Here is a 23,800-nt window from a genome sequence, read left to right as displayed (position 1 = left end):
AGCTCTAACTATGTACCTCACTCCTGCTGGCCCTAGTGCCCTCCATCACACACAGATCTACTAATATACCCCGTTCCTTCCTCGCAGTGCCTTCTGGTACTCACAAACACCCCCCCCCCTCCAGATGGCTTCACATGCAGAAAGAAAGTAGGGCGTCTCATTATTTCTCCAGTGCTGGTGCCAAGAAGCAGACAGAGATTCTGATGTACTAAGGAGCACTTTCTCAGAAGCAAAACCTCCCCCTTCCCCAGGAGTGCAGAATTTGGTTTGAGTTGGGTTTGAACTTGCCAGGGCTGGACAAATTTCTTTCAGTTTGGTCCCAGGTATAGACAGAGCGTCTATTGCCTTTTAACTGGATTCCAAGCCTGAAAACATGTTTCCAAGGGTCGGTCCTTGAGGGGGTCGGTCGGCACGGAGACGGAGAGGTATTAGAACTGGGTCAGATCCCCGACCCACCCCGAAGGACCATTCGCCCCCCTGGCCTCCCCGCACTACCTATGAAGCAGCCGCAGCAGGATCGCGACGTCAGCTATATTTGCGCTACTTAGGAGCTGCTTCCTGCGTCGCGGTCCCGCCCCCTCCTCTGACGTCAGAGGAAGCAGCGCCCAAGCAGCTGAGGGATTGCTGACGTCGCGATCCTGCTGCGGGCTGCTTCATAGGTGTGCGGGGAGGCCAGGGGGGCGGCGGTCCTTCGGGCGTGGGGGGGGGACTGAGCGGCAAGGCCGGGAACACCCCCTCAGGGCTGGTACCCGGGGCGGCCCGCCCCCCCCGCCCCCCCCCTAGGTACGCCACTGCGAGCCGCGTAGGCTTGTCTTCTATTTCCTGCCTGTCCCGCCGCGCACACATAGCCGACCAGAAGTCTTCCCCGACTTCAGCGCTGAAGTCGGAGGGCGGGCTTTGCTTAAGCCCTCCCTCCGACGTCAGCGCTGACGTCGGGGAAGACTTCCGATTGGCTGTGTGAGCAGCAGGGCAGTCGGAGTAGAAGACGAACCTCGCGGCTTGAGTTATATTTAACCCCGCGGGTCCCCCATCGTCCCCGTTCAGCTCTCTCTCCTGCGCACCGCCCCCCCCCCCCCCCTAGGCACGCTACTGGCCCGGGCCCCCTGTCAGCTCCGGGCCCCTGAATGCAGGACTGGTAGTACTGCCCTGATGGCGGCCCTGGTGAAATCCATTGCTAGGATAAGCAGCTATTACTCCTTGGGATCTTGCCAGATATTTGTAATCAGGACCTGATGGACTTGTGTTTGGTGCCAGTATGGCAACTCTTATGCTCCTATGAGTTGAACCCCCAGTGTGAAGGCAGGCCCTCTAACCACTAATATACCACTAGTAAGTCACCACATGAGCAATGTGTTGGGTAGTAGCACTGTGCCACTAGGAGGGCAGCATGTTCATCACAGATTTTATGGGTACTGGTCTATGAGATAGAGATGGAAGTATGGGGAGGGATGTCATGTCACACAAAATGTCATGCATTTGGCACCAACCTTCACCTTCGTCTCTCTTCCCCACTTCTCCCTCTCCATACAGGTGGAAGACCTCAGGTAATGGTGCTAGCTCCTGCGGCTGCATGAGTAAGAATTCATTCCTGGGGTGCAAGAGGAACTGCATGCTCATAGACCCTCGTAACCTCTTATGCACCTCTATGCCAACTACTGGGTGTTAATGTCAAAGCAAAAGCCAATGGTTGGTCCCTAAACCCATAGTCAACTCCTAGGTGACTATGTGCATCTCAAAATATGTCATACTCATATATGTAGGTGATGGAGTACCTGACTGTAACCTATGTTTATGTTTCTCTCCTGTCTAGCTCAGGCACCATCTGCAGAACCCCCTGGACATGCTGCTACAGGCACCAGCCAGAAGAAGATAAACACCCACTGGAGGGGAGGCACATACTTGGGGCACAGATTGGAGGGAGGAAGAGAGAGGGGCGCATTGGAATATGGGAGGAAGGAAGAGGGGTATGCTGAGACTCGGGAGGGAGGGAGAGGGGCACATTGGAACACTGAAGGTAGAACAAGGCTGTTCATAAAACGGGGACTGCCTGTAGTTGTACACACGTTAGCAATGTTTTTGAGTTATGTTACAGTTGTCTAGTCAAGATAGGATTAAAATTCAGAAAGCCTCTGTTTCAAAGTATTTTCTGATGGATTTGATCTTTCTCATCACAAGAAAAGATTGTTTTATTATCGATTATATGTGGCTTTTCATGGATAGTTGGTTATCAATTTCTACTCCTAAGATTTGGGATTATGGTTTTAATGGGAAGTCTGAGTCATTTACTGTGATCCTTGGAGTGTAGCATGGGTCCGTTGAGGGTCCTAGACAAAGGAATTTGATTTTGTTTTTATTTAATTTGAAGCAGTGGCTGCGCTAATGGCCACGAAGCCCATAGAGATTTAAAGGGCTTCAGGGCTGTTGTTGTGCGGCTTTGTAAAAGAGGTCATTAGTTTGGACGCCTAAGTCCCGCTCAGCATTAGGCAGGACTTAGGTGCCCTTTAGGCGCCCTTTATAGAATCAGGGCCAAAATGTCCAAATGCCACTTTATGGCATTTATTTTTGGGTTGTTTTTCTCTTCTGAAAATGAGCCCCAGAGCCTCATATTAATAAATCTTAAGACTTGGAATTAAAATACTGTACCTTTTGAATTGTTGTATAGTGAAGGGGAACCAGTGTTTTCTGCATATGTGAGAGCTGAGACTTTTTTCATTTCAAGCCTGAGTTTACTTTAAACATTCTGGGCTAGGTTAATCGTCAAGTCCACTTAAAGAACACTTATCATCCACAGATGTTATGTTGGTCACCTCCCTTCCTTATCTTGAAATCTCTCTGTTCTGTGGAAAAGGGAAGTTGTGTGGTTGGAAGGTGCACATAAAGGGACCCAGGAATCCTAGTCTGGGCTGATCTCCCTCCTTCAGTGCTTATTTGGACAGGTGAATTCTATAATATCTGGTAAGTCTTCTGCTTGGCATTTAATTATGTAAAGAAAAAAGAAGTAGACCTATGAAGGATGTGGCCAGGACTGGGTGTGAATTCACTCCCTTAGACTTTCTCTCTATGTCATCTTTTAAACATCTTCTTTACTCCTCTGATCCTACAGCTGCTAAGTCTCACCCTTCAATTCCTGGTGGTCCTAATTCTCCTGTCTGGAAGCTTATCCTGAACCCTTCTTCTTTCCTGTCTGGGTCAGTTTTCCTTGCCAGGATGGAACCAGATGGACCTCCTCTGCTTTGCGGTTCACAGTGACTTGTTCACACTATCTGATTTTCTCAGCTTTCATAGACAGAGAAGCCAGGAATTCAGGTTTATGTCCTGTGGTTTGCCTCTTTAAGGGAAAGAAATGGAGCAGCATCATGCACACTTCATTTAGTCTTTCCTCTTTTACTTCTACCTATAGATCCTCTCATCACATTCCTCTCCTCAGACATCCTTAAATAGAATCTATTCTTCTTCAAATTTTGATCATTTCACTCACATGCCTCAGTCCTCCTGATTCTCTCATTCAATCTTGTATCCTTCCTACATAACTCGCAGTTTCTCTGGTTCCCTCCATTATTCTTGCTCACCCCACATACCCTCATATAGGCTTACCATATAGCTCCAGAAAAAGAAGGACGGATTAAGACATCCGGGTTTTACTTCCATTGAAAGCAATGGAAGTAAGAAGGATATCTGGGTTTTACTTCCATTAAAAGCAATGGAAGTAAAACCTGGATTACTCAATCTGCCTCCTTTTTCTGGAACTATATGGTAAGCCTACTCATTCATCTCTGACCTCCACACCCTTCCACTGACTTTTACCCCTTTCCCTTCTACCAAAATTGCTTCCAGTAGCAGAACACAGGAAACACCACTCATAACAGAATCAGTGGATCTGGGAGGCATTTTTAAGCTTACCATATGACCCCAGAAAAAGGAGGATGGATTAAGACATCCGGGTTTTGCTTCCATCGAAAGCAGTGGCAGTAAGGAGGACAGATTGAGACATCTGGTGTTTATTTCTATTGCTTTCAATAGAAGTAAAACCCGGATGACTCAATCTGTCTTCCTTTTTCTGGAGCTATATGGTAACCTTACATTTCCTCCAACCTCTCTTGGGGTCTCTTTGAGTGCCAGTGAGCTGTGCACGTATAAAGACTAGTGGCTGCTCCTCATTTCCGTGTAATCAGCTCCCACCAGCTCTCTCCTTCTTCCCATGGAGGTGGCCAGAAAGATTCCACTAGCAGCTCTGCCCAACCTCTCCATCTTCTGGCAAAAAAGTGTCAGAAAGCCATTCTGGGTGGTTCTGCCAGAAATTAAACTCTGAGTGCCAGATAGAAATATGGCTATGTTAGCATTAAGTTTAATCCTGCGGAGTGGAACTACTGCTCACAAATTTCAAAGTGTTGTTTTTTTTTGTGCCTGATCTTTAATCTCACTGTAATGTCTGCTGTATGATCACTCCCTCCCCTCCTGATCCCTGCTGGAAGTGAGGGGAGGGGGAAAAATCCAGAGGGATGGGTTAGATATGGAAACGTGCTGATGCCTAATGCTGGATGCTAAAGCCCATAATGCAAAACCCCATAGCGCAAAAAATAGATAAGCAAAGCTCAAAGGAAATAATAATAATAATTTTACTTCTTATATACTGCCCAACCAGAAGATCCGGGCAGTTCACAGCAAGAGAACTGAGGCATATCAATGAAGATGCAAGATACATTAGGAATCAGTAGAATTCAATGCTATACAATACAATAAAATACAACATGATACAATGTAGAGTGATACAAAGCAAAGTCATCACATAAATTTACCAAACAGGTAGGTTTTCAGTGATTTTCTAAACTCATAGTAAGATTGGGAGTGGGCAATCAGAGAACACATCCAAGAGTTAATTCTCCCTGCTTGAAAGGCTAGAGTTTTGTCTAAAAATCTTTTAAAATGGCAGGCTTTCGGAGTAGGGTACATGAACATGCTCAAGTTTCTTGTGTTCTTGCTTGATGTGAATAGATTTAATTGGGAAGATAAGTATGATGGTAGTAGTGCTTTATAGCAAAAGCAGCTGAATTTAAAAATGACTCTAGCTTCAAAAGGGAGCCAATGCAGTTGCATGTAAAAAGGGCTTATATGGTCAAACTTTTTCAGTCCAAAGATCAAACGTACAGCAGCATTTTGAACCAGGTGAAGTCTTTGCAGTGTTTTCTTGGTTGACCCTAGATATGTGATATTACAATAATCTAAGGTGGATAGGATGGTGGATTGAACTAGTATCCTAAAGGACACCATGTCAAAATATGTTTTTATAGTTCTTAGTTTCCATAAAATAGCGAAGCATTTTTTAGTCAGTTGGTCTGTGTATTTCTCGAACGTTAGGTGTCGGTCTATAGTTACTCCCAGGATTTTGATATAACTTGCTATTTCAAATTTTTGGCCATTAAGTTGGATGGAAGTTTCTCCGAGTTTATCATTAAGACTAGCTAGGAAGATCTTAGTTTTCTCAGGGTTGAGTTTCAGTTTTGACTGCAACATCCATTGTTCTATTTTCCCCAGGATATTTGAGATTAGGTTGTTTAGTATAGTGATATCAGTGTATATGTAGACTGTCACATTTAGACTTTGTAGTAAATTAGCCAAAGGGACTAAGTATATGTTGAACAATGTTGGCGAAAGTGGAGAGCCTTGCGGGACTCCGCAGGAGTTTGTCCAAAGAGAAGAGTATTTACCTGCACTATATGTTTGATAAGATCTGTTTTTAGGAAACCCTGGAACCATTTATGTACATTATCCGTGATTTCAATTGAATTCAAGGAGCCCATCATTAGATCATGATCTACCAGATCGAAAGCACTGCTCAGATCCAGTTGGAGGATCAGGGCACTGGCACCTAAGCTAAATACAGTGGTGCCTCGCATAACGGACGCCTCGCACAGCGAACGCTGCGCACAACGAACTTTATGTCTTGATCCGTACAACGAACTTCGTTTCACACAACGAAGTTGCCCGAGCTGCATCCTTCCGCGCAGGCACTGCGCTTAACTGCCCTCTCTCCGCCTGGTTCCCTCTTGCCCCCCCGACTCCCCGACACGATCGGGGCAAAAGGGAGCTCAAGCCCTCTTGCCCCCCCGACTCCCCGACACGATCGGGGCAAAAGGGAGCCCAAGCCCTCTTGCCCCGCCGATTCCCCAACTCCCCGACAATATCGGGCCAGGAGGGAGCCCAAGTCCTCCTGGCCACGGCGACCCCCTAACCCCACCCTGCACTACATTACGGGCAGGAGGGATCCCAGGCCCTCCTGCCCTCGACGCAAACCCCCCCTCCCCCCAACGACCGCCCCCCCCAAGAACCTCCGACCGCCCCCCCAGCCGACCCGCGACCCCCCTGGCCGACCCCCACGACACCCCCAACCCCCTTCCCCGTACCTTTCTGTAGTTGGCCGGACAGACGGGAGCCAAACCCGCCTGTCCGGCAGGCAGCCATCGACGGAATGAGGCCGGATTGGCCCATCCGTCCCAAAGCTCTGCCTACTGGTGGGGCCTAAGGCGCCTGGGCCAATCAGAATAGGCCCGGGAGCCTTAGGTCCCTCCTGGGGGCGGGGCCTGAGGCACATGGGCCCAACCCGACCATGTGCCTCAGGCCCTGCCCCCAGGAGGGACCTAAGGCTCCCGGGCCTATTCTGATTGGCCCAGGCGCCTTAGGCCCCACCAGTAGGCGGAGCTTTGGGACGGATGGGCCAATCCGGCCTCATTCCGTCGATGGCTGCCTGCCGGACAGGCGGGTTTGGCTCCCGTCTGTCCGGCCAACTACAGAAAGGTACGGGGAAGGGGGTTGGGGGTGTCGTGGGGGTCGGCCAGGGGGGTCGCGGGTCGGCTGGGGGGGCGGTCGGAGGTTCTTGGGGGGGGCGGTCGTTGGGGGGAGGGGGGGTTTGCGTCGAGGGCAGGAGGGCCTGGGATCCCTCCTGCCCGTAATGTAGTGCAGGGTGGGGTTAGGGGGTCGCCGTGGCCAGGAGGACTTGGGCTCCTTCCTGGCCCGATATTGTCGGGGAGTTGGGGAATCGGCGGGGCAAGAGGGCTTGGGCTCCCTTTTGCCCCGATCGTGTCGGGGAGTCGGGGGGGCAAGAGGGCTTGAGCTCCCTTTTGCCCCGATCGTGTCGGGGAGTCGGGGGGGCAAGAGGGCTTGAGCTCCCTCTTGCCCCGATCGTGTCGGGGAGTCGGGGGGGCAAGAGGGCTTGAGCTCCCTCTTGCCCCGATCGTGTCGGGGAGTCGGGGGGGGCAAGAGGGCTTGAGCTCCCTCTTGCCCCGATCGTGTCGGGGAGTCGGGGGGGCAAGAGGGCTTGAGCTCCCTCTTGCCCCGATCGTGTCGGGGAGTCGGGGGGGGCAAGAGGGCTTGAGCTCCCTCTTGCCCCGATCGTGTCGGGGGTGCCAGGGACTACACGGAGTCACCCACCGTACCACCCGATTCGGGTAAGCGCAGGTATCGGTGGGTGGCTTATTTGCGGGGGAGTGCCTCATTTTACATTTTTTTCTAAAAAGGGGGGGCTGTCTTATTTGATGGCCCTGCCTTATCATCGGGGAAACACGGTAGAAAAAAAAAAAAATGAACAGTTAAGTCCCAGTTTTTGCCGCTGAGACTCTGCCCTCTCACTGTAAAATTAGACTCTACTTAGTCTGTCTTTAAATTTAAAAAATGTGTGTTGTTTTAAAAAACAATTATGTTTTTAGATGTATCTAAATAAAAATAATAACCAAAAATTTATCTTTTTTTATGTCATCTTAGCATATTTTATGCTACAGAACGAATTATTTTTTTTAACATGTATTGTTATGGGAAAACGCGTTTCACACAACGAACGTTTCACATAACAAACTTGCTCCTGGAACGGATTAAGTTCGTTGTGTGAGGCACCACTGTAGTTTGTTAAGTTGATTAATTAGTGAAGCTAGTACGGTTTCTGTACTGTAACCTGATGGAATCCAGATTGGGAATTGTGCAGGATGTTAAATTTTTGTAAGTATTTGACCAGTTCGTCATTTGCTAATCCTTCAAGTATTTTAGTGAATAACGGAATATTGGCTATTGGTCTGTAATTATTAGCGTATGTAATGGAGTCCTTCGGGGTTTTTTTTATGATAGGCATGACTATGATTTGTCCTAGTTCCTGCCCAAATCGCCCTTCATGTAATTGGAAGTGACCCATTTGAAGAGGTTTGCTCTGAAAGAAAAAGGTGCATTGTTCAGTACGTTGCTTGGACAGATATCTAACTGACAGTGCTTTTTCGTATATGTAGAGAACAATTTGCAGAAAAAGTTCCAATTAAGGGTGGCGAATTAGTTCCAGATCATGTCTGCTCTAATATCATCTATTGGTCTAATTAAATTTGGCATGTCATTAGTTTGGCCTCCAAAATTGGCTCGTAGAGTGCTAATTTTGGTTTTGAAAAAGCCTGCCAGTGTATAAGCAGTTGGAGGGCAATTCACGATTGTTCGTTTTTTGGAATCAACTTCAAATAGAGTACTGACTAGTTTAAACAGTTCTTTACTGTTGGTTTTTACCTCGCCAATTGTTTACAGTTAGTGTTTACTTCGTTTTTCTGTGATCTTAGTTTTGTAGTCTCTAACCTTTGCTCTCCATTTGATCTTGTCTTCGTCCTTACCAGATTTAATCCAGACTTTTTCCATTTTTCGTAGTTCTTTTTTTTGACTGGTCTATCTTTCCTGGAATATGTTCTTTTGGGCGCTATGGTGTCCAGAATTTGTTCACTGAGGTTGTTCCAATCATTTAAGAAGTTTATTTCTGGTCCTTCTTTGGATTTTAGTTCGTAATGTGACCAGAATTCTGTTTCGTTTACCTTAGCTCTGCTAATGATACTTGTCCTTTCAATCTTTTTATTATCTTTATAACCCAGTTTATTGGATTTTTCTTGCCACTTTAGTTTGAAATTACATAAACAGTGATCAGACCAAGCCATATCACTCCACGATACTTCAATAAGATTGATTTTTGTGTTAAGGTGAGGTTTGGAGGAGATGGTCACCAGATCTAAGTGGTGACCTCTTTGGTGTGTTTTTTCTTGACTTGGTATAGAGAAATCTAGGTACGTTAGGAAAGAGAATAGATCTTTAACATCTGTAGATGCTTGGTATGCAAATGAAATGCAAATATGCATGGTTAATTTCCACTAACAAACTGAAATCAAGGTATGGACTAGAGAATGACAAAATTGTTCCCTGTCCCTTGGGAATTCATTTTCCTGTCCCTGCCTCATTCCTGAAAGCTCTGTCCTCATCTGCACAAGCCTCAAACACAATTATAAGTGTTTGAGGCTTATGCAGTTAAAGCAGAGCTTACAGGAATGGGGAGGGGCAGTGACAAAACTCATGGAGATGGGACGAGGAAATTGAGTTCCTGCAGGGACGGGGGAAAAAATTGTCCCCTTGTCATTTTCTAGTATGGGTCATGCCTGCCACGTGTGCAAATAAGTTTTACAGTTCTCTTAGTGCTAGTCTTGTGTGCATGTCCAAACAAAACCAGAAGTGGAAGCACACATTGGTGCTGTTCTTCTGCATTTTTAAATATAAGCCTTTTAAAACTTGTTTGCACTTTAAATTTTTATAAGGCTCATACTTAAACACAGAAGAACAGACATCGTGTTCTTCCACGTTTGGTTTTGCTCAGCCTCATAGACATGTTTGTTTTTCACTATCAGTGCTTAAACTTGCATGGGCTTCCTTCCGCTTGCAAAAGATGGCAAAACCCACAGTTCAGTGTAGAAAACTGACAAAAATCTTCTCTTGAAATCCACGTACACTGCCCCAAACTGGCGTTAAATTTTCAGCATTAGAGCTATTATTTCCTTCTGTGCATTGCAGAGCATTCTTTTGTGCCTTTCGAAAGGAATATAATCTAATCGAATCTTTGGTTTATATAACGGGTCATCTCCCATATTGACTGACCTCATTAACATCCATTTAAATACAATTTTCTGCCATCTTTAGAGCATCTATTAACAGAGTATTTGGCATTGTACAATGTGCACACAAATCCAACATTAACACTGTTGGTAGATGCTAGTTTTGAGCATGGGATCCAGAGTGGTATTTCTCTGCTTTGTCAGCACCAGTCATGTCTCTACCCTGGCTTCCTTGACGGTTGCCTGGAGGGAAGGGTTGGACTAGGAGGGCACTTCTGTGGTTCTGCCTCTTGAATCTGAAAAGTGGGTCATCCTAGACACTAAGATCTACTACAGCTGAAGATCAGAGGTTCAGCAACACAAATTACACCCAAAGAAATGCTTTGAGTTTCTTCTCTCTCAGGTTGCAAGGACTGTAATGAGCTGGGAGCTGATACAACTTATTGCAAAGAGGTTTAAAGCCAAAATGATAGATGTGGCCAGCAGCATACAAGTGATAAGGGTGACAAATGAAGGAAACAAATTCCCAGGGAGAAACCAGGACCAGAGAAAATATCAGAAGAAAAATTGAGATAGACTTGGAGGAGTAAAGCCTGGAATAAGCACAGAAGATCCTCAGTTCTTGGGGAGAGAGGGGTACAGTCTGGGATAAGCACAGAGGGTCCTCAGTGGTGGGGGGAATGATGGGTAAATTCTGGTATAAGCAGAGAGGACCCTCAGTGGTGAGGGAGAGAGGTGTAAAGGAAACCCAGATAAACATAGAGGAAACATCAATGCTTTGTTTACATTTTAGGAGGGATATTTGATATAATATGTAAAAAGATGTAGTAGGCATTAGTCCACTTTTAAAGGCGATATATAGAAATAAAACAAAACATAAAGGAAATAAAGTGATACCTTTTTTTATTGGACTAACAATGCATTATATTTGCTGATTAATTATTTTATATGTTGTTAACCACTGTGACCTGTAATTCAGAAATTGCAGTCTTTCAAGACTAGAATAAATATAAATATATTTCTTATCTTGTCCCAGGTCCCTCTGCTCCTGCTACTGGAAACACAAGCGTGAAGATGGCACCAGTGACCACCACAGTCCTTGCACTGTTCGGTAGGTTAATGTTTCAGCATCTGAGCAAACAAAGCACATCCAGTCCAGTAGCTATTTCTAGCTGGTTAAATTGTTTTGAATATTAACCCCTTAGTTTTCAATTCAGAACTGAGCAGTTGGAGGGGGGAGTCACAGCACATCCAGAGATCTTTCATAGCTGATGGAAGGATTTAAAATAACAAAGTAACATAGTAGATGATGGCAGATAAAGACCCGAATGGTCCATCCAGTCTGCCCAACCTGATTTAATTAAATTTTTTTTTTCTTCTTAGCTATATCTGAGCAAGAATCCAAAGCTTTACGTGGTACTGTGCATGGGTTCCAACCACTGTTCCCTCTAAGCTGTGCGCTTGTGCGGGCGCACACAACTTGCCGAACCCGTGCAAACAAATTAAAATAGCGCGCACAAAAAAATAAATTTTTGCCTAAAATGATTTTCACTGCTAAAATGAAATGTTGCAGAAGACCAGCTGTTCCGATTTCCCATTTATCACATTTATTGAAGCGCTATAATATAAAGTTTAATCTTTCACGTGATTCCGTTATCTTTGGCAGTTGAACTTGACACGTCACATGCCCCATAGGGCCATAGCCTATGGCCCATAGGATATGAAACATTTCCGATTCTTTGACTTCCTGAAGTTCCGCCATATTGTTTATTTTGTGGAATCATGGTGTGCAGCGTGGTACTGTGGTTGTATAACTGTATTCGTTTATTAAATTGCCACCAGATATAACTTTTAAAATGTCTAAACCGCGAATGGTGAAAAGTGTAAAACGCAAGAGAGCTGCAACAGCTTTTAGGTCTGAATGGCTTGAAGAAATTGTTGAAACGGAGACACCGGAATCTCAAAATACAATGCGTGTTCGACTCTGTGAAATATTTACTTATGAGGAAGACGATGGAGTTGTGTGTTGTTATTGTCAAGATGCCAAAGCAACTGGAAAATTCTCTACTGGAAAAATATGGGATGATGTTTGGAAACTGGACTTTCTGAAACACCATCTATCAAGTAAATCTCATACCGACAGTATTAGGAAACTCAGAAGTAAAAATCTGAATTTAAGAGGGGGACTGGTTAACATGTTGCTTGAAAGCTCAACCAAAAAAGAAAACAGGCAAATTAGTAATGAATGGAAGCATTCCAGTCCTGATGAAATTAAGGTTCTTGTCGACAGTGTTGTGCTGGCCATTAAGATGAATATCTCAATGCTTTCTGTTCAAGATATCAATGAGCACATGACGAAGTATGTTAGTATACCTGATAACTGTAAAAGCAAAAACTATGCGTTTGAATTTCTTGGAATTATCAATGGCATCGTGCAAGATGATCGTATGGCAGACATTAAATTAGCAACGTATCATACGTTAACTGTTGATGAAAGCACAGACATTTCTGTCAACAAGTACTTAATACTCTACTTTAAGTATCGGCCAGTCAATTCAAATGAGTATAGGACATCATTTGGTGGGATGCTACAGTTGGAAGCATTGATGCTACATCAATAGTAACAGTAATTAGGGAATTCTATAGGAAACATGAACTTGACCTGAATAAAATGGTTATGTTCACCTCTGATGGTGCCTCTGTTATGTTGGGCAAAATAGATGGTGTTGCAGCACAGCTGAGAAAAGACACTCCACATTTAGTGCAGCAACATTGTATTGCACATCGGGAAGATTTGGGACTTTCTGATTCATGGAAAGAAGTAAAATTGATGAAAGAAGTAGAAACTGTAATGAGAACTGTGTGCACGGTGTTCTGTCGGTCTTCTACTAAACGATGCAAATTTCAAGAAATATCAGATGCATCTGAATGTGAATCAATTGCTTTCAGACCTCTGAATGAAGTGTGCTGGTTATCTAGACACTTTGCACTTAAAGCAATTATTTGAAATTATGATCCCCTGTTAAAATATTTTGAAGAAGACAAAGATAATGATCCTATTGCAAAGTAACATAGAAACATAGAAATAGACGGCAGATAAGGGCCACGGCCCACCAAGTCTGCCCACCCCAATAACCCTCCCCTACCTTTCTCTGTGAAGAGATCCCATGTGGCGATCCCATTTTGACTTAAAATCAGGCACGCTCCTGGCCTCGACCACTTGCAGTGGAAGATCATTCCAGTGATCAACCACCCTCTCGGTGAAGAAGTATTTCCTGGTGTCAACGTGTAGTTTCCCGCCCCTGATTTTCCACGGATGCCCTCTTGTTGCCGTGGGGCCTTTGAAAAAGAAGATGTCCTCTTCCACCTTGAAACGGCCCATGAGATATTTGAACGTCTCGATCATGTCTCCCCTCTCTCTGCGTTCCTCGAGGGAGTATAGCTGCAATTTTTTCAGCCTTTCCTCATACGGGAGATCCTTGAGTCCCGAGACCATCTGGGTGGCCATATGCTGGACCGACTCAAGTCTCAGCACATCTTTGCGATAATGCAGCCTCCAAAATTGTACACAGTATTCCAGATGGGGTCTCACCATGGATCTATACAATGGCATAATGACTTCGGGCTTCCGGCTGACGAAACCCCTAAGTATACAACCTATGATTTGTCTAGCCTTAGATGAAGCTTTCTCCACTTGCTTGGCAGTCTTCATGTCCTCACTGATGATCACCCCTAACTCACGTTCTGCTACAGTCCTTTGTAGGATTTTACCATTAAAGGTGTACGTCTTGCATGGATTTTGGCTGCCCAGGTGCATGACTTTACATTTTTCAGTATTGAAACTGAGTTATTGAAACTGAGTTGCCAGGTCCTAGACCAGTGCTCCAGTAGGAGTAGGTCATGCACCATACTGTCGGGCTATAAGAAGCTGAACAGTGAACAATTTCATATTACACTTGAAGTTTTGAATGATGTCTTATCAGAACTGGCTTCCTTAACCATGGCATTTCAAAAACGTAGTTTGACACCATTGGAAGCTTATCATCTTGCACAGGGTAAATTGAATAAACTTCGAATGCAATTCTTAGGCGACAAGGTTAAGTGGAGTGATAAAGTCAACAGTCTTCTTGACAACAGGATGAGGTCTGGAGAAAAAGTTTCAGAGGATATTAATTCCATATTAACCTTCATCAACATCCTATGTTTGCATCTGGGTGAAAGATTTACTGAAAATGAAGTTGAGGAATGGTCTGCTTTTGACTGTACAGCAATATCACAATGCGACTTTGACTTCGGAAATGGACATATCAGATCTCTTTGTTTAAAGTATAAACAATTTCTTCTGGAGGAAAGTGTTATTATTCAGCAATACAATGACTTTAAATTCCTTGTTGCAGAAAAAATCAAAAGCAATCTGATAAACAGCTTTCCAGATATGACGAAATTTGCATTTCAGAATGATCAATTTGCAGATTTAGCAAAATTGATGGACATTGGTGCCACATTCTTAGCATCTAGTTCAGATTGTGAGCGTGGTTTTAATCTAATGAACAATTTGAAGACTAAACAAAGGAATCGTTTACATTTAGAGCATTTGGAAATGCTGATGCGTGTTAAGAGTCACCTTCAAGATGGAGCTCAACAGATCTTGACAGAATTTATTCGGATTGGCTAAATATGAAAGATCGCAGGGAAAAATTTTGAAAACTAAATTGCTGTTATTTTCTAAATTTTAAGTATAAAGTACAATGATACCTTATTTATAGATAGCGCTCAATGAAACATTTCAATGAAACATAATTTATGTTTATTGAAATGAGACTTTATGTTACATAAAGTGTAACTAACATAAAGTGTAACTAAAATTACATTGTGTTTTCGTTAATTCAGACTAAACTCAAAGACTGCCCATAAATGCCCATAACTGAACTCCGGGCCCTCTGGCAATAATTTTATAGCGCACACAAATTTAGTTTTTCTTTAAAATGCGCACAGATGAAATTTTTTGCACACACAGCCTATGAAAAATTAGAGGGAACATTGGTTCCAACTACTCTCCGTCAAAGCTCATGCCAGCCCATCTACACCCTCCCAGCCATTGAAGCCCTTCCCACCCATCCTCATCCAAAAGGCCATATACAGACACAGACTGTGCAAGTCTGCCCAGTACTGGCCTTAGTTCTTCAATATTCACTATCCTTTCTGATTCTGATCCTCTGTGATCATCCCATGCTTTTTTGAACTCTGTCGCTGTTTTCCTCTCCACCACCTCTCTCAGGAGTGCATTCAAGGCATCCACCACCCTGTCCACAAAATAGAATTTCCTTACATTGCTCTTGAGTCTACCAACCCTCAACCTCAAATTATGTCCTCTGGTTTTACCTTTTTCTGGAAAAGATTTTGTTCTACGTTAATACCTTTCAAGTATTTGAACGTCTGAATCATATCTCCCCTATCCCTCCTTTCTTCTAGGGTATACATATTCAGGGCTTCTAGTCCCTCCTCATATGTCTTCTGGCACAAACCTCCTATCATTTTCATCACCCTCCTCTGTACCGCTTCAAGTCTTTCTATGTCCTTCGCCAGATACAGTCTCCAAAACTGAACACAATACTCCAAGTGGGCCTCACCAATGACCTGTACAGGAACATCAACATCTTCTTTTTTCTACTGGCTATACCTCTCTTTATACAGCCCAGCATCCTTCTGGCAGCAGCCACTGCCTTGTTGCAGTTTTTTCGCCTTAAGATTTTCAGACACTATCACCCCATGGTTCCTCTCCCCATCCGTGCATATCAGCCTCTCCCCTCCCAGCATATACGGCTCCTTCCGATTATTAATCCCCAAATGCATTACTCTGCATTTCTTTGCATTGAATTTTAGTTGCCAGATATTAGACTATTCCTCTAACTTTTGCAGATCCTTCTTCATGTTTTCCACTCCCTCTTCGGTGTCTACTCTGTTACAAATCTTGGTATCATCTGCAAAAAGGCAAACTTTTCCTTCTTACCCTTCAGCAATGTCACTCACAAACATATTGAACAGGATCGGCCCCAGTACCGAACCCTGAGGGACTCCACTACTGACCTTTCCTTCCTTCCGCGTGACGTCCATTAAAGTCTTTGCTCATATGCTGCAGTGTGACAGAGACTCTTCAGTACAGGTTTCACCACAGTGCTGGCTCTGACACTACCTTTTTTGTTAATTTTTTTGACTTGGCAATTTCTTCTCGCATATTTGGACTTCCAGTTTGGTTAGAACCAGCATCTATTGGGCAATGGAACCAATTACAATTCACTAGGTTTCCCCCTTCATTTTTCCAGATCTTCAACCTTGCCCAGCATTTGAGCAACAATCCTAAGTCAGATATCCTGGCCCAACTCAATATGTGTGTTTTATACATTTGGCGCCTGTAGGTGATGCTATTGAGGAATGAAAGATGCTTCCTTTCACTGAGGCCAATATATTTATATATATAAGTATATTTTTTCATACTATTTATACTATTTAAATGATTTAACAAACAAACTATATATATATGTTGAGACCAATGATGAAAGGCACCACGTGATTCTTCCCGCTTTTAAATGGTTTACAGCGGTGGAGTGGTGGGGCTGAGGTCTCCTCATAGTGAGATATCGGATACTAGTGGTGAAAATTACATTTGGAGCTTGGAGTCAGTGACAAATATTTTTGATACAGCTCCTGATTGAGATATTCAACAGTATTGCCATTTGTTCTCCTTTTACTGAGGGACATTAAAGAGTGACGCAGTGACATAAATACATCCCCATTCCCTCCCTGCAACCAGATATTTTTCCTGTTCCTATCCGATCCCCGCAGTAAAGCACACTTTGCAACCCTGTTCCTCACCATCATACTGCTTTTCATCTCCGTCCCCTCACCGTCCCAGCAGTCTTAATTTTCTTCCCCACATCTCCCCGTTCAAAGCAGAAAGAAAGATTTTATGTTACTTTAGTCTAGCCTAGCCTAATACACCATCAATCTCCTCTGTAATTAGAATGCACCTGTTAAATGTCTCTCTATGAAAGATACAGCCATTGCACAGTCCAATGCTAGCAGAAATCCATTTCTTTTTCATACATACACACACAACAAAAATATACCCTCACCCAGAAAGGAATACGTAATCACAAACTAAAAATAGAAGACAGACTGCATATACTGCAACAGCACATAAATGGAAACAATGACTCATGTCCCCTAATACTGTGCAAAATATAAATTTAAAGGTAGATGTATATTTGAAAAAACTGACGAATAGCAATTACCATTTTACAAATTAACAATAGAAACAAAACAAAAAAAATTTGAAAATAACAAAATACCATTTTATTGGACTAATTCATTTTTCAATTAGCTTTCAGAGGTTAAAACCTCCTTCTATAGCTCAGTACAGTATTCTGTGGTTATGATATTTTTCCCTAAACTGAGGAAAGAAGTTTTGGTCTCTAAAGGTTAGTGAAAAATGTATTAAAATTAGTCCAATAAAAAGATAAGCTCAGTTCTATTTATAAGCATTTAACTCAATAAATACAATAAACCATAATTATCTGCAATAACATAGGTGTGTAATAAAAGTGAGATTACAGTGGTGACAACATTTACAATAGCAAGGGGACTTTTTAAAAATTCTTTATTCATTTTTATAACTTACATCAAGTGCATCAAAAAGTAACACCATTTTGACTTAAATAAATCACTTGAAACTCTACAATTCTTTAAATTACATAGAATTATCCCTTTCCCTCCTTTCCCTTCATTACCTCATAACACATACATCATATAATAAAGTCCCCCCTCCCCCCACCCCACTCCTCTCAGGGTAGCTGGAATTCAGAGAGGACCTCTGCCACCAAGAATGCTGCCTCTTTTGACTCTTCAGCTGCCAGTTGGGCCACAGTCGGAGTGAACCTCAATCCCCAGGGACCAGAAACCAAACACTGCAAGAAGGAGAGAGGATAATGTAGCCAATACTATGTGCACCCTGAAGAACACAATTGGTGTCCAAACAGCCTGCTCTATAGTCCTGATCAAGTCAAGGAGTGAGCAAATAGAAGGTGGAAACCCCCGAACTTCACAGTCCAAGCAGGCTGGCTGAGCAGGTCCCTGCAGGATACACCTGACAAGCTGCAGACTAAAGTCTGCTCCTCTTATGAAAGCTAGGCAGTCACTGGAGCTGAAGAAAGCATAAAAACTACACCAAAAAATGGAAAATAAAATACATGAAAAACAAGAAAGACCAAGCAGATCAAAGTTGCTCCTGCTGGCTCGCTTGCAGAAGAAATAACTAACTGGTGGCAGCAGAGAGCAGGGAGAAGGAGGGGTTACTGAAAACAGTGTTCAGTATCTCCTGCCATGGACTTGCAGGAGTGGACGCAAGACCCTTGGTTCAGCATACAATTCCTAGTGCATCAGAATATTTATTACAAGTTCAACATGTACGTATATATATCAACGCTGCTTCAGTTGTATCTTTTCCTAGGTCATCTCTGTTCCTTTTGCTACCTCTTGAGAACTTCCATCCCTAAGCAGCCAGCAGAGCAAAAACGGGACCTGGCAATATTACACAGAACTATTATTTAGTCATCTGGCAAGCTTCACCCTTTTCGGTTAATAGCAGTTTGCCAGATTGCTGAGTGTCTCAGAGGAATGCTTGTGTAATTCATCTGTGATATGTAGATGATATAGACATGGGGAAAGCCACTTCATGCCCTGGGATCAGTAACAGGGAATGTTGCTATTATTTGAGTTTCTTCCAGGTTCTTGTGCCACTGTGGAAACGGGACACTGGGCTAGATGGACCATTGCTTTGACCCAGTATGGCTATTCATATGTAACTATGTTCATTATAATATACACAAATATCAAAGAAGTTAATTTAATCATGTATTTTTAATGAGAATAACTAATGGACAGACTGGATGGACCGTTCAGGTCTTGATCTGCCGTCATTTACTATGTTACTAACATCTTGCACCCAAACCAGACAGGTTTCAGACAGCATCATTCTACAGAATACTCATTGATAGTCATGACTACATCCATCCAATATTTCTTGGATCACCATCAATCGGTTCTTCTAATCTCAATTGATCTCTCAGCCTCTTTCGATACGATCGACCATGAGCTTTTGTTAAACAGACTCCAATTTATTGGCATTACAGACCAGGTTTTTTCTTGGTTTATATCGTATTTTACTGATCGTACCTCATCTGTATTTTTTAATAACACAACTTCTGATAGTTTCTCTACTACATACGGTGCTCCCCAAGGGTCTATTCTGTCCCCACTTTTGTTTAACATTTTTCTTGCCCCATTGATGACTCTGTGCCAATCCATTGGTTTTAATGTATTTGTCTATGCTGATGACATTCAGCTCCTACATCCGTTAGATACTAATAATCCTCTGGATACAATAACAATTAATATGAAACTTGAAAAAATACACCAATGGCTGAATACTAATAGACTAGCACTCAACGTTAATAAATCAAATGTGAAGCTCTTTCCATGGAGAGATAATTTAAAACTGAATTTTCCAATCTCTATTAAGGGCTCTCCCTTACAACCAGTAAGTAATATTAAGATTCTAGGGATTATTTTTGATTACAAACTATCCTTTCACGATCACATTAGTAGCATTATCAAATCAACTTTCTTTAGGCTTCGCCATATTCGCTCAGTTTCACAATTTCTCTGCACTAAATCCCTCAATATTCTTATCCACTCTCTCGTGATTTCCAAAATCGATTACTGCAATGCCCTATTCAAGGGAATAGCTCAAAATGAAATCAAGCGTCTACAAATTATTCAGAATGCTTCTATCAAGCTCATATTCAAAGCCAAGAAGTTTGATCACGTAACACCCCTTCTCAATAAAGCGCACTGGCTTCCAGTTGCTCACCGGATAACATATAAACTATGTTTGCTCATATTCAAATCCCTTCGTTACAAAACTCCAGCTTTCATTTATAAGTTATTAATTCCATATACTTCCAATAGAACATTAAGATCTACTGAACAGCACTTGCTGACGATTCTCTCTCTTAGAATTATTAATACTAGACGGCAATTGATTTTTTCTGTTACAGCCCCCCAAACTTTGGACTCACTTCCTATTCACTTGAGGGAAGAACACAACTTAGAAAAATTCAAAAGTAAACTAAAGAGCTTTCTTTTTAAAGACGCCTTTGAAAATTAGCCATTTAGTCTTCCAACCAATTTTACTTTTTCTCTTAATTTTATTGAAGTAATTTTTAACTTCCCTTTCCTTCTGTATCTTCCTTATATGTCTCTTTAACTTTTAAATACTTATCCCTCTCTTCCCTTATGTTCTTAGTTTTTGTTACGTTTGTCAATAGTCTTGTCAGACCTGATTTTTGTTATTTATTGTATTGTTCCCCACATTTTGTAATTTTATTATTATGAACATCGCTTAGAATTATAAACTTGAAACTTGAAACTATATATTACTTTCCTCTGTCTCTTTCTCCTTGTGCAGTGCTTCTGTCCTCCACCCTCGCTGATGTCCACCATGATGAAACTCCAGAGCTTTTTGACATTGAACCCTTCTCCAAAGAGGTTGAAGACAAGGCCCATATCCTGGTACGTCGGGCTGCAGGTCGTAGCTCCTTTAACATGTACCATGGGACCAGTGAGCAGGGTGCAACATCCATAATCCAGAGTGGCTTCAGACCTTCTGCAGATGGCATGCTAGGACGTGGGGTCTATGTGACCAGAGACATCAGACATGCTCGACATTACCCTATGGGATTGGCCGCAGCAAACCGTATCATGCTTAAAGTTAAGGTTCGTGTGGGCAAGGTGAAGAAGATTGACAGTGTGAGCCATCCCCTACGGAAAACATGGCATACGCGTGGCTATAGCTCTGCCTGGGTGCCCCCAAATTCGCCCAAGTGGATCAGCCCCCTGACAGAAAGCTGTGTCTGGAACCCAAAGAGGATAAAAGTGATAAAAGTGGTCCAGGGCCCAGTTGCAGCTGTAAGACGCCTGAAGTCCTTGCTGCGTAGGATGAAGGGCAGACGCTGCAAACCATGGTTGGTGTGTTAGGAGCCAGCCTTAATGAAAAGAGGAAAATGTGTGTATGTGCTTGCTTGGGCTTATCGTAGTAACAGAGGGGTCAGTGTTCAAAGGGATTTAACTGGTCAGGAGTCTCCTGCCCATTTCAATTATACTGGTTGGCTCAGGACTTGATATGTGCACACTAAAATTCCATCTAATGGATATTCTGTAAATACTTGCCTGTCTTGCAGGGCGGGTATACCTAGATGTACACACATAGGTAGAGTTTGGGCATAGTATGGGCAGGACCCTCATCCAAGTTTTATTAAAATATGATATCCCACCAATCACAAAGTGTCTAAGCAGCTTACAATATAATTATAATTAAAAAGTTGGGTTGTATAAGGCATAACATGACTGTGCAGGAAGAAGGGAAGAACTACATTAAAAGATAATAAAGTTAAAATAAAAAATAGATAAAAAAATGAAGATGGAAATGAAAATCAGAAAGCTCAGTCCGACAAGCCAAGATCAGCTTCCAAGCTACAATACCAACCCCAGGGATAAGTAGTGGTTCCCCCCAAGTCTACCTTAATAGCAGTTTATGGAGTTTCCTCTAGGAACTTGTCCAGACCTTTATAAACCAGATAGGCTAACTGCTGTTACCACATCTTCTGGCAATAGGTTCCAGAGCTTAGCTGTTCATTAAGACCTGGTTACACTCATATAAAAAAATATAGGCATCTGTTTTCCATAAACAGGCTTCTTCCAGGCAGTGGCGTAGTGAAGATAAGAGGCACCCAGAGCAGTGGCGCACCCTGCATCCTCCTTGCTACCCCCATGCCCTCCATATCTCCCCCTCCATGCCACACTCTTTCCCTCCCTTTGCCCTATACCTCTTTAAATCTTTGCCAGCGTGAGCAGATTTTCCAGCCTGCTGCGCAAGCTGGTATTGACTTTCCCTCTGATGTCACTTCCTGGCCCCATAACCAGGAAGTGATTTCAGAGGGGAGCCAGGCTAGTGTGATCAGCAGACTGAAGTTGCTCGTGCTGGAGAAGATTTAAAGAGGTACAGGGGCAAAAAGGGAGGGTGTGAGCATAGTGGTTGGGGGGGGGGCGGAGAGGTGCCGGCACCCCCACCAAGACAGCGCCTATAGTGGTCCGTCACCCCTTACTATGCCTCTGCTCCCAGGCCTCTTCTAGGTGTCCTCTTAATTACCCTCTCTGGCTGGCTGGCTGCTGGGATGTGTCCTTAGCAGTGTAGACAGAATATCCAGCTAGAATGGATTTGCCAGTTGGTCTTTTTCTCTGACACCAGTTCCTCTGTTAAAGTGTTACATATCATTAGGATTGTCCATTATCCATAGACCTTGTGCTACCTCTTGCATGTAATCACCTCCTTTATAATTTTTCTAATTTCCAACAAATCTCATTTTCTTCTTATAATAAAGCAGTAAATGCGTATAAGCTTGGAAAGTTATTTGTGAGCAGGGGCATCCAGCACAACTGGAAATTGTGGGGCCATTAAACACTCCCCGGGGCTGCTGGGTTTTTTCTGTCCAGTGTCTATTTCCTGTCTCCCTAATCCAGCATGTCTCCCTCCCTCTCTTCCATCCAGCATCAATCCCCAGGTCCCCCTCCCCTTACATCCAGTGTGTCTATCCTCCTGTTTCCTGACATCAGAGGAGGGGCAGGACCGCGGCGCAGGAAGCAGCGCCTAAGCAGCGCAGGGATCGCTGACGTCGTGATCTTGCTGCGGCTGCTTCATAGGTGGTGCAGGAAGGTCAGTGGGGTGAGTGGTCCTTCGGGGGTGGGGGGGACTGAACGGCAAGGCCGGGAGCATAGGTAGTGCTGCTTCATAGGTGGAGCGGGGAGGCCAGGGGGGCGAGCGGTCCATCGGGGTGGGGCGGGCGGGCAGGCAGGCAGGCTTTCAAGGGGGAGGGGGTGACAGGCAGGCAGGCAGGCCTTCAAGGGGGGACAGGCCTTCAAAGGGGGGGACAGGCAGGCCTTCAAGGGGGGAGGCAGGCCTTCAAGGGGGGGACAGGCCTACAAGGGGGTGGGACAGGCCTTCAAGGGGGGACAGGCCTTCGGGGGAGGTGCAGGCCTTCAGGGGGGGTGCAGGACTTCGGGGGGGTGCAGGACTTCGAGGGGGGGTGCAGACCTTCAAGGGGGTGCAGGCCTTCAAGGAGGGGGACAGGCCTACAAGGGGGGATAGGCAGGCAGGCCTTCAAGGGGGGGACAGGCCTACAAGGGGGGGATAGGCCTACAAGGGGGTGGGACAGGCCTTCAAGGGGAGTGCAGGCCTTCAGGGGGGTGCAGACCTTCTAGGGGGTGCAGGCCTTTGGGGGGGTGCAGGCCTTCGGGGGGGGTGCAGACCTTCGGGGGGTGCAGACCTTCAAGGGGGGGACAGGCCTTCAAGGGGGGGGACAGGCAGTCAGGCCTTCAAGGGGGGGGACAGGCCTACAAGGGTGGGGACAGGCCTACAAGGGGGGGACAGGCCTTCAAGGGGGGTGCAGGCCTTCAAGGGGGGACAGGCAGACCTTTAAGAGGGGACAGGCCTTTGGGGGGGACCCTGGTTTAGAAGTACACAGAGGGAAGGGGGTGTTCAAAGAGACGTGCATATGCCAAACTTTGGGGGGGGGGAGGAAGAAATAATGGGTCTGAAAATAGAGGAGAGGGAGAGAGATGATGGACCATGGGATTTAGGGAGGGAAGGAACAGAAAAGGAGAGAAATTGGACACAAGGGATGGTGTGGAGGAGGGATAGAGATACTGGATAGGAGGGTAATTGGGAAAAGAAAGGGAGAGATGGTGGGCTCTGGGGTGGTGGGGAAGGAGGGAGAGATGCTGGATGAAAGGGTAAT

The 23,800-nt window shown here is 44.3% G+C and overlaps 1 protein-coding gene across 1 annotated transcript; it reads left to right on the top strand.

Moving 5' to 3' along the window:
* The first annotated feature begins 1,195 nt into the window (after positions 1-1,195).
* LOC117365227 lies at positions 1,196-21,857 on the top strand. The gene is made up of 5 exons (XM_033955342.1): positions 1,196-1,329; positions 1,531-1,756; positions 2,792-2,955; positions 10,927-11,001; positions 20,416-21,857. The coding sequence occupies exons 4-5, from the start codon at positions 10,965-10,967 to the stop codon at positions 20,982-20,984; spliced, it is 606 nt and encodes a 201-aa protein (XP_033811233.1). The 5' UTR covers positions 1,196-1,329; positions 1,531-1,756; positions 2,792-2,955; positions 10,927-10,964; the 3' UTR covers positions 20,985-21,857.
* Positions 21,858-23,800: the final 1,943 nt, after the last annotated feature.

The sequence above is a fragment of the Geotrypetes seraphini genome, chromosome 8 (assembly GCF_902459505.1).
Source record: "Geotrypetes seraphini chromosome 8, aGeoSer1.1, whole genome shotgun sequence".
Classification (NCBI taxonomy): Eukaryota; Metazoa; Chordata; class Amphibia; order Gymnophiona; family Dermophiidae; genus Geotrypetes; species Geotrypetes seraphini.
The sequence above is the reverse complement of the archived record's forward strand: the minus strand, read 5'-3'. Positions and strand labels throughout refer to the sequence as shown.